The sequence below is a fragment of the Cebus imitator genome, unplaced genomic scaffold (genome assembly GCF_001604975.1).
Source record: "Cebus imitator isolate Cc_AM_T3 unplaced genomic scaffold, Cebus_imitator-1.0 Scaffold216, whole genome shotgun sequence".
In the NCBI taxonomy this organism is placed as follows: Eukaryota; Metazoa; Chordata; class Mammalia; order Primates; family Cebidae; genus Cebus; species Cebus imitator.
In genome coordinates, this window is record NW_016107531.1 from 626,603 (window position 1) to 637,984 (window position 11,382).

The 11,382-nt window shown below is 51.8% G+C and overlaps 2 protein-coding genes across 3 annotated transcripts in view; one reads left to right on the forward strand and one right to left on the reverse strand.

Moving 5' to 3' along the window:
• Positions 1 to 4,612, reverse strand: part of SLC25A25 (solute carrier family 25 member 25) — a 37,050-nt gene extending 32,438 nt beyond the window's left edge. The window contains exon 1 of one of the 2 annotated variants that reach the window (XM_017549034.1): positions 4,230 to 4,612. In XM_017549034.1, coding sequence (XP_017404523.1) covers positions 4,230 to 4,487 — 258 coding nt within the window. In that variant the 5' untranslated portion in view covers positions 4,488 to 4,612. The remainder of the gene's footprint in view (positions 1 to 4,229) is intronic. The other variant, XM_017549033.1, reaches the window with a different exon arrangement.
• An 849-nt stretch (positions 4,613 to 5,461) lies between these two features.
• Positions 5,462 to 11,382, forward strand: NAIF1 (nuclear apoptosis inducing factor 1). Its single transcript, XM_017549039.1, has 2 exons — positions 5,462 to 6,218; positions 8,780 to 11,382. The coding sequence occupies exons 1-2, from the start codon at positions 5,708 to 5,710 to the stop codon at positions 9,250 to 9,252; spliced, it is 984 nt and encodes a 327-aa protein (XP_017404528.1). The 5' UTR covers positions 5,462 to 5,707; the 3' UTR covers positions 9,253 to 11,382.

Consider the following 11,382-nt stretch of genomic DNA (forward strand, 5'->3'; position numbering starts at 1 on the left):
CTCAGCCTCCTGAGTAGCTGGGATTACAGGCACGCACCACCATACCCAGCTAATTTTTTGTATTTTTTTAGTAGAGACGGGGTTTCACCATGTTGACCAGGATGGTCTCGATCTCTTGACCTCGTGATCCACCTGCCTTTGCCTCCCAAAGTGCTGGGATTACAGGCTTGAGCCACCGCGCCCGGCCAACTTCACAGGTTTTTGTGGGGTTCAAACGAGATAGTGTGGATGCCAATCTCTAAATGATCAAACTGCAGCCCCTTATAAGAGCCCACAAGCCTCAGTTGAAGAGACAACTGTTTACATGTAACACAGCTTGCTTGCTTCCTCTAATTGGCTGCCTGAGTTCTAACCTATGTTTTAGACACAGATTTTGTTTGGTCACATGAAAATGCCTTAAACAGGCAATCTATTATTAGCTCTGGCTGAGTCTCTTCTCCCAAAGTCACTACTGTTGTCGTCATCATCTTTCTTTCTTCTTTAATGACCCCTTCCCTTTTTTTTTGTCCCAGGACAGGGCTTCTCGCTTACATGCCCTTTCACAAAGAAAATTTCCCTGGCTGGCTGCCATCGGTTTCTCTGCCCACTTCCATTTTAAGCAATTTTTATGAGTGTCCCATCTCTTCTCAAACAAAGGCAGATGGCAAAACTTGCTGGTTTACTTTTAAAGAAAGCTTGACACAGACTGTTATAAGCTAACAAGAGGCTTTGTGTCACACGGCCTGGGTTTACCCATCACCCGTTGATAAGCACTCACAGCTGATTCCTGTGCAAACCCTAGCATCTCAGACTGGTTTCATATGGGCCATAGGAAGCAGCTTCCAAAGTTTGATGTGTTCTTCAATGCCTATTCCCATGACAGATGACCCATTTTGACCCAAAGGGCCCCAAGTTCTCTTCTGGCTCCTGCTCTTTCTGCAAAGCCAGAGCACTGCTCTTTCTGTAAGCAGTTAATACTAATGCTAATTCAACAGGAAGTGGTATGGGGGTACAAGAGGCAGGGTGTCTTCCTGTTGCCCAGTTATTTACAAAAAGGCAGATATTATCTCCGATACTTCGAACATTCCCCACAGTACTAACTTGTGCTCCTTTACAGGTAATGAGCTAATGAATTATTTCCCATCTCAAAGCTGTATAACAACTGAATTTGTTCAAAAGTCAAAAAAGTTGTAGAGATACAGTCTATATTGCCGGGTGCCGTTGCTCACATCTGTAATCCCTGCATTTTGGGAGGCCGAGGTGGGTGGATCACTTGAGGGCAGGAGTTCGAGACCAGGCTGACTAACATGGTGAAACCCCTTCTCTACTAAAAATACAAAAATTAGCTGGGCATGGTGGCGGGCACCTGTAATCCCAGCTACTCAGGAAGCTGAGGCAGGAGAATTGCTTGAACCCAGGAGGCAGAGGTTTCAGTGAGATTGCACCACTGCACTCCAGCCTGGGCGATAGAGGAGACTCCATCTCAAAAAGTAAATAAATATAAGAAATACAGTCTATACTAGAACCACACACAAAAAGAATAAAGAATAAATGCTTCATATCATAGAACTTAGATCTGTCACAGAGTCAAAGATTTTAGAGCCAAAGTAACCCCAATGAGCTAGGCTCCCTTTAGTTAATAAAGGTTTTCTTTCAACACTGGAAAGAAAAATGATCACTTTCTCCTTATTTGCCCCAAGAAATTCACCACCAAAAAAAAAAAAAAAAAGAAAAAGAAAAAAGTCACTGGGTGCAGTGGCTCATGCCTGTAACCCCAGCACTTTGGGAGGCCGAGGTGAGCAGACCACCTGAGTTTGGGAGTTTGAGATCAGCCTGACCAACATGGTGAAACCCCATCTCTACTAAACATACAAAAAAATTACCCAGGCATAGTGGCGCATGCCTGTAATCCCAGCTACTCGGGAAGCTGAGGCAGGAGAATTGCTTGAACCCAGGAGGTGGAGGCTTTGGTGAGCCGAGATCGGGCCATCGCACTCCAGCCTGGGCACCAAAAGTGAAACTCCATCTCAAAAGAAAAAAGTCTTCTAGTTGACTTGATGATTGTGACTTTGAGCTAGGGACTGATTTTGCAACAATATAACACAAGTAGTTTAATATATGAACTCAATCCAATCTGCAAAAAGCATTTTTCTTTTCCTAAAGGGCTATTTTACTTTATAGCAAATAATGTCTATCTCTTGGAAAAGGTGCTTTCTTCTGTAGACTATCTTATCTAAGTCTGGCTCTTTTGATAAACACCCACAAATGGCCGAACATTTAAAAGGTATAGAGTTCAACAGTCTATCTGATTAAGCAATACCAACTTGACATTACTGATATTCCATTCAATAATTTCAAGTCAACAGGGATTGCCTCATGTGCATTGCTAGGGCCAGGGAGAGAAATAGGGTAGGGCGGATTCTTGTTCTTTGACAGGGTCAATTGTGGATAATCTTGAAACCCATACTTTGGGAGTGAAATATGTGGTTCTAAATGATCTCTCCTCCTCTATCTCAAGTTTCCCCAAAAGAACTTGAGAATTATCTTCGTGTTCCTGAAAAACAGCTGCATTAAGGCGAAGAGGAGCAGGAATCAGAAGATGGTTTCAATTCCTTCTCTGGTACAATTTCCTAGCGATCAAGTGACCTTTGAGGTTGTTCCTTCCCTAGTAAAATGGGGTTAAAAATCATTTTACTGACATGCTTACTTCACAGGTTTTTTTTTTTTTTTTTGAGACGGAGTTTCACTCATGTTGCCCAGGCTGGAGTGCAATGGCGCGATCTCGGCTCACCGCAACCTCCGCCTCCTGGGNTGAAACTGTCTCTACTAAAAATACAAAAATTAGCTGGGTGTGGTGGTGGGTGCCTATAATCCCAGCTACTGGGGAGGCTGAGGCAGGAGAATCTCTTGAATCTGGGAGGCAGAGGCTTCAGTGAGCTGAGATTGTGCCACTGCACTCCAGCCTGGGGGACAGAGCCAGACTCCATCTCAAAACAAACAAACAAACAAACAAAGTAACTAACTCTAAAGGCCTTAACTAAATGTCCTGGAGCTAGCTCACTGATTCTCTCTTGCGTAGCATTATTCTTGGTCTTCCTAGGCTGATCCTAATAGGTTAAATACCTTGGATGTTGATTCAAGAGATCTTGAACATGAGTTAACAAAACTTTATGTACACCCACCCAACAAATTGGTTTAATTCACTGGCAGTTTACCAGATTCTTTGCATACCTGGCTATGAGATTCTCTAATTGTTGTGTGTACAAATGGACCAAACTAACTCAGCAAAGAAACAGGTTCTTAGGTAAAGTACTCAGGAGTCCTATTCCAGGTTCCAGGTTGTAAATCAGGCTAACCCACAGTAGATGAAATACTTGGGAAAATGGCAGCTACACCTGCCAAGTCGGACTGAAGGGGAAGAGACAGAAGGAAAAAAAACAGCTTCTGCTCTGAGCTTCTTATACAGAAAGGCCAGTACTCCACTTCCTGGCAGGCCCAGGGATGACCATTTCTCTGTGCCCCTCTGCCCCTACCTTGGCCAAGAGCCCACAACAGTGACAATCTCGCCTCTTACATTTTCCATGCTTTGACTTTTAGAAAAAAAAAATTTCCCCAGATTCCTTCACTCCATCCTCACTCCAACCTGCAGGGATCACGATCCCATTTTCTGGATAAACAGGGCAATGGAGATGAGCCTAAACCATGAGAACTGTCAGTCTTCGCCGCCCACGTCCACACATCTGCCTGAAACCCCAATACCAATTTTTTTCAACTCCCACATGCTCCTGAGAGGAACCAGATCAGGGCCTACGGCTGGCATGGAAACGAGAGGGAAAGGAGGAGGTGCTGCTGGGGACTGATGGATGAACCCATCATCCATGGGTGAAGGGAGCGTCGAGCTTGGCCTTGAGGTCAGGAGGTGACAAAGGCACATTCCTGAGACCTGGCCTTCTACTCTGGGGAAAGCCCGGGCAAGAAAGGGCTTTTCGCCCATCAGAAGGCCCGGAGGGTGCCCATCTGTGTCCACAAAGAGCCCGGCCCAAGAACCCAAAGAGGTCAGGAAGGAGCCTCACTCCCACCAGGGCATAAGTGGGGTGTCCTTCTGTCAGGGGGCACCCTTCCTCTGGACAGTGGTGGTCCCACCCACCCCAAGGGGCCGTCCCGCGAGATCTGTCACCAGCGGCCCGCACCTGTGACCCGGCGCTCGGGGGGCTCCCTCCCCGGCAGTGCCGAGGGCGCGCGCAGCCTACCTGGAGTTCGCCCTCGGTGCGGTGCAGTCCCAGGCGCCGCAGCCCCACGGCCAGGTCGTTGACACACAGACCGCCGTCCCGGTTGACGTCGAGCGTCTGAAAGAGGCTCCACAGGCGCAGCCGGTGGTCCGGGCCCCCGCAGACGGCGCCGCCGCAGGGGTCCCCCACCGACGCCGGAGACGAGGCGGACGAGGAGGCGGCGGCGGCGGCGTCCGGCGGCGGGGAGGCCACACAGCGGCACAACACACTGCTCACCATCGGGTGCGAGGCAGGGGCTCTGGGCGCGGGCGCGGGCGGGGGCGGGGGCGGCGGGCCGGCGGGGACGGCGCGGAAGGCACACCGGGCACTCTGGAGGTGCAAGCGCGGGCTCGGAGACGCCGGCAAGCTGGAGGGAGGGGCGGCTTCCGGGAGCCCCGCCCCTCCCGCGCTGCTTCACAGGCCACGCCCCCCAGTGCACCCAAGGCCAATCACAGGCTCGGACGGAGAGCCTGGAGGGGCGGAGCCTGCCTAAGTACAGCCCACACCGCCCCGGACTACCGGCATCAATGGGGTGGGCGGGGTCATCCCGCTACGCCTGGGGCCGATTCAAACTGATGGAGGCGGTGATTGGCTGAGCCGGGGGACAGAGAGCGAAAAATCACGCAGCGATAGGCAGAAGTCATATGATTGGCAGGCGGAAGACCCCATGTCCAATTTCCATTGATGAACTCTGTTCAGACTATGGGATCTTAAGGATGGGAGGAGCGGTCGTGTACGGAGAGATCGTAGCCTCCGGTGGGAAATAGAATTTGTGTGAGAGCATTTACGAACTGCAGTTGCGAGGCAGTTTGTGCCGGTGGGAGGAATTAAAAATTAATTGACTCACAGCTCACGGCCGAAAGCACTAAGTATCCTCAGGAAGCAGGGTTTTGGTAATCTAACCCCCTAAACCACCAATAAAATAGCTGAATTTAACGGCTTAATAGTCATAATACTGATAATTGAAAGACAGAATGATTTCCCAATTAAAGTGAATTAAGCTTAGGTGGGCGGGGCGCTCTGGACGACAGACACAATTTTAGACCAATGATCAGGCTAATTCCAGTAAGTAGGCGTGCTCTTTAGCTGAGCGACAGACCGAAAGAACCAGTGATCGACACGATATTTGAGCCGCGCCCCACCGGGAAGGCGGGTTCTCCCGCAGAAGGGCTGGGAGGCGGGAAGAGGGGAAGTGGGCGGATCTCCGCACACCCCGGCGGAAGAGGCAGATTCAGGAAGCCATTACGCAGCTGGCTGGCAGCGGCCGGGCCGGTCGGGGCTGGGCCCTACGCACTTTGCGTAGCGAGGAGGGTTACCTAAGGCCTAGTGCTTGGCCCAGAGCAAGCCCGGCCTATCCCCTGTAGGGGGTGGGTGAGGGGCGAGGCTGAGGAAGAAGAGTAGGAGAATTGGGGCGCTTGAGGGGATTATAATTTCTTTAAACAGAGGGGAGGGGACAGGCCATGGCAGTCCCAGCCAAGAAGAGGAAGATGAACTTCTCGGAGCGGGAGGTGGAGATCATCGTGGAGGAGCTGGAGCTGAAGAAGCACCTGCTGGTGAACCACTTCAACGCCGGGGTACCCCTGGCTGCCAAGAGCGCGGCCTGGCACGGCATCCTGAGAAGGGTCAACGCCGTGGCCACCTGCCGCAGGGAGCTGCCTGAGGTCAAGAAGAAGTGGTCTGACCTCAAGACCGAGGTCCGTCGTAAGGTTGCCCAGGTCCGGGCTGCTGTGGAGGGTGGCGAGGCCCCGGGGCCCACTGAGGAGGACGGAGCTGGGGGGCCTGGGACAGGCGGTGGCAGTGGCGGCGGTGGCCCAGCTGTAGCCCCTGTGCTGCTGACCCCCATGCAACAACGTATCTGCAACCTGCTGGGCGAGGCCACCATCATCAGCCTGCCCAGCACCACAGAGATCCACCCCGTGGCCCTCGGACCCTCGGCCACCGCAGCCGCAGCCACGGTCACCCTGACACAGAGTGAGTGACCTCTCCTGTTCAGGTGGCGTGCATAAGTGGGAAGGGCCAGCAAGCACTGGGGTGGCCTGGGGAAGGTTGGCTGCCAAGGGTCAGAGGTCAGATGGGGGTCTTGGAAGACCATGAGGCCTTCCAAGAGCAGCACCCCAGACAGAAGTGATCTTGCTCTCTCTGGGACTTCCTCAGCACGTGGGCTGGACTTCTGATGTGCTGGATAGCTCGCCATTGAGCATTGCCACCATGTTTCCATGACTTACCTCCAGTTGCCGAACTGGGTTGTCCTTGAAGACAGAGACCATGTCTGTATCCCCACAGGACTTGTCTCAGGGCCAGGCATGTAGTAGACAGCCGGGCCGTATTTGTTGAAAAAATAGATGGGAATAATACTGCCCAAGTGAGACAACAATTCTGGATTCTGTTTTCAGTGCCAGGAAGCTTTCATCAGGTGCTGCTCGGGAGCCTCATGGTTCCTGGTGTTAATCTACTCATTCATTGATTCATTCATTCATCAAAATTAGCACTTATTCTGTACCAAAGCCTGTGCTGAGCACTGGGATTACCAAGTTGTCTAAAATAACAGGCCAGTTATGTTCTAGTAGGACAGAGATGACATATATAGGAATAGCTTCACCATCAGTTGGGAAAACCTAAGGCCCCAGAAGAGGAAGGGGGCTTCTTGGTGGCATGGGGACACGTAGCTGACATTGGCATTGAAGGGTAGAGGAGCTTGACCTCTTCCACATGCGTGGAGGCCCAAACAGCCCAGCTAGGATCCTTTTCTTTTTTTTCTTTCTTTTTTTTTAAGATGGGGTTTCACCATGTTGGTCAGGCTGGTCATGAACTCCCAACCTCAGGTGATCCGCCTGCCTTGGCCTCCAAAGTGCTTGGATTACAGGCGTGAGCCACCACGCCCAGCTGCTAGGATCCTTTTCAAGGTTCTCAGCTAGAAATAACAACAGAACTAATTTTGTTTGGATTTTTTTAGTTCAAAGAAGGGTTTGTGCCTGTGACTGTTAACTCTGCTTGTTTGTGATGGCTGTGAGCTGGATCCATCAATGATTCTCAGTGGGGGTTAAGGGAGCTGGGTGGATGTGTGAGTGCCATCCCCCTGTAATGCATATTTCTCAAGAATATGTTGGGGTGGGTAAAGAGGACAAACACAGGTCTAAGTCAGATGCTACTCTGGAACAGGAAGGATGTTTGAGTATTGCATTGACCCAGATGATGAAAGAGACAGGGAGACATTGGGCACTTTAGCTGCCACCACCCCATTCCCACCTCATTTTCTGCTTGGCCACAGGGGACTAGGAAGGCAAGTCAAGAAAGCATCAAAGGGCTGGGTGTGGTGGCTTACGCCTGTAATCCCAGCACTTTGGGAGGCCAAGGTGGGCAGATCACTTGAGGTCAGGAGTTCAAGACCAGCCTGGCCAATACAGTAAAACCTCGTCTCTACTAAAACTACAAAAATTCCCCGGGCTTGGAGGCGGGGTGCCTGTAGTCCCAGCTACTCAGGAGGCTGAGGCACGAGAATCGCTTGAACCTGGGAGGTGGAGGTTGCAGTGAGCTGAGATTGTGCCACTGCACTCCATCCTAGGCAACACAGCAAAAGAGCAAAACTCCATCTCAAAAATAAATAAATAAAAAGCAAGCATGAAAGGAGGTAGGACTAATGTGGCAGCAAAGAGCATGTGTAGAGTCCCACTCAAGATGCCTGCTGCACTGGCACCACAGGGAGCAGGTGACCCAGCCTCTGAGGTGCCATTCTTAGCTAGGAGCAGCCCCGTGTGGAGGTCAGGGCTCAGCTGTTGGGGAGACCTGGGTTTTGCCTTTTGGCTCTGCCGAATGAGCTCTGTGACCTTAGCAAGTCTTTCTACGTTTCTCAGTCTGTTTCCTCATCTCTGGAAAATGAAAATGACAGCACCTACCTCTTGGTGTCATTCTGAGGATTTGTTGAGCTAATGAGTACAAAGTGCCTGACATGTAGTTTCTCTGAAAGTTTTGCTAGTATTATGATCAGCATCTTTGCTTTTGCCAGATCCAGGGCTGGTCCTTTGATTACCAAGTAGATTAAGATTCTGAACCCCTGAGATTCAAGATTTTTTTTTTTTTTTTTTTGGAGACGGAGTTTCGCTCTTGTTACCCAGGCTGGAGTGCAATGGCGCGATCTCGGCTCACCGCAACCTCCGCCTCCTGGGTTCAGGCAATTCTCCTGCCTCAGCCTCCTGAGTAGCTGGGATTACAGGCACGCGCCTCCATGCCCAGCTAATTTTTTGTATTTTTAGTAGAGACGGGGTTTCACCTTGTTGACCAGGATGGTCTCGATCTCTTGACCTCGTGATCCACCCGCCTCGGCCTCCCAAAGTGCTGGGATTACAGGCTTGAGCCACCGCGCCCGGCCTTAGATTCAAGATTTATATGTGAATAGCTAGGCAGCCAGGGGAGGCCTGGATTCCCCTTTAATGTCCCTCCAGGACAGGACTTTCTGGCCCCCTCCCCACCCCATACAGCCAGCTTCATTCCTTCCAGAAAGCGACCTTCCTCAGCCTCTTCTTTCTACCCTGCAGTCCCCACAGAGACCACCTATCACACCCTGGAGGAGGGTGTGGTGGAGTACTGCACGACTGAGGCGCCCCCGCCGCTGCCACCAGAGGCCCCCGTGGAGATGATGGCCCAGCATGCAGACACGTCAGTCAAGCCGCAGGCGCTCAAGAGCCGCATTGCCCTCAACTCCGCCAAGCTGATACAGGAGCAGCGGGTCACCAACCTGCATGTGAAGGAGATCGCGCAGCACCTGGAGCAGCAGAACGACCTGCTGCAGATGATCCGCCGCTCCCAGGAAGTGCAAGCCTGTGCCCAGGAGCGCCAGGCCCAGGCCATGGAGGGCACACAAGCCGCCCTGAGCGTCCTCATCCAGGTCCTCCGGCCCATGATTAAAGATTTCCGCCGCTACCTGCAGAGCAACACAGCTAACCCGGCCCCTGCCTCTGACCCTGGGCAGGTGCCCCAGAATGGGCAGTCAGACAGCATCATCCAGTGAGGGCAGGGGTCAGGCCAGCCTTCTGCCATGATGGGATGGAAACTCCATGGTCTTGTAAGTGGGTCCTGTGGTTGGCCTTGGCCTTAGGCCGGCCATATGCGCAGCTCCCTCTTTAATAAACACTTAGGGGGTTCCACAGTTTTTGAGAAGAGGAATTTGTTGGGCTCCTGGGACCCAAACTCTTCCACTACTTGAGCTGCCTTGCTGAGATCCAGAAGATTGGTTAGCTGGGGGTCACGTATGCATGTGATAGGACATGTGTTATCTTGACCCAGGGCTTGTGACATGACCCAGACTTGGTCTTGGACAACTGTAAGGAACAACACAACCGGCTGTCACTGGAGGCCATCACCCTGCCTGGGTCTCTATGGAGCTGCCCCATCCCAGGTGCCATCCTTTCGAGTAGGTTAATGTCACTGGTGCTGGCAGTTGAGCAATAATATCTTCCTCCCTTGGGAGGCAGTGTGACTGAGCCTGAGGAGGAAACCCCACCCTTTTCTCCTTCTCACTGTGCCTCAGTTCTCAGGGGACTCCAACGACTGTTGTTCTCTCCCCCAACCTCACCCAGGCACAGCACAGGCGCTTGTTAGGTGGTGCGCTGGGAAGTCTCCATAATACACACAGGGTGCAGACAGTCTGGCTCAGGAATGCTGTGTGTGGGGATGGTTTGGCCACTCTCTGGTCTTCCACAGCATCTCTGGGCAGCTTTTGATTCAGGTCAAGCTTTGGATGTTGTAAATTTCCAAGAAAGCCAACTAGTGTGAAAGTTTGTTGCCCCACTGCAGTGGGTCTGAGTGACCTGTGGGCTTTGTGGGGAGGCTTGCTTCCAGCCAGTTGTATTTATTCTGTGTGTGAACCCCTCCTGGGAAGGCCTCCAGGAGGGCCCCTCTGTGACCACACCCTTCCTCCTTTCCTCTCTGCTGACTCCACATTTCCAAAATTCAGTACAAAAAAAGCCCTGCTGAACATCACATGCTGGACTCTTCCCTTGCCACACTGCTCAGTGCCTCCTGTTCTTGTGAGACCCTCTGAGTGGCTGACTGAATCCAAAGCCATGACTGACCCTGAATGTAGGAGGAGGAAGAGGTGAAGTTGACCTAAGAAGTGGGACCCTGGCCGGGAGCGGTGGCTCACGCCTGTAATCCCAGCACTTTGGGAGGCCAAGGCGGGCGGATCACCAAGTCAAAACATGGAGACCATCTTGGCCAACAGGGTGAAACCCCGTCTCTGCTAAAAATACAAAAATTAGCTGGGCATGGTGGCACACGCCTGTAGTCCCAGCTACTCGGGAGGCTGAAACAGGAGGTTCACTTGAACCTGGAAGGTGGAGGCAGCAGACAGCTGAGACTGCGCCACTGCACTCCGGCCTGGAAACAGAGCAAGACTCCACTTCAAAAAAAAGCAGTTGGACCCTTTGGATTCTATGCTTAGGGAAGAGCAGACAGAGCCTTGGAGTGTGAAGGAGGTGCTGTTCGCTGTTCCATCTTTACACTTTCTCTTCTGAGGTGTCTATAAGGATTTTACCCAGATACCATTTGTTTGTTTCATTTTCAGACTTACCGTCAATTACCAAGGCCCTTGCATTTCCCCAGATCGTTTCTCAAGTGTGCTGATTTGCTGCCGGTGCCTCGGCCACAGGTGACCAGTGGTTACAACTCAGGACTCCAGGCCTCAGCTAAAAAGTGAAGATGCTGCCCTCCTGGGCATGAACGTTTAGAACGCTCAGCTCTGCCATTGTGACAACAGGAAGATGGCCCTGAAGATGCACTGAAGACAGTTGGGAGGGGACTGCTGTACTGTCAACCTCTGTGGAGGCGTTCGTGCGGTGCCAGCTAAAGGGAGGCAGAGCGGGAGATCAGGCCCAGCGAGGGAGCTGGTGGTGAAGGAAAGTTCTTCTCAGCGTGGCTGGAGAACAGCAGCCCAGCAGCTTGGGCACCCTCCCTTTGCAGTCTGATGGTCCCAGCATTTTGCTGCAGGGACTTCCCAAGGATTTGGTTTGGTTTTTCTCTGGGGTTGGAAATCTGAGCCAATATTGTGTCTGTTCCATTGGGTGTAAAGAGAAAGTCTGGATCACTTCAACTGACTAGTTATTTCCAGGTCATAGTTTTAAATTAAAGACATATCACTTTT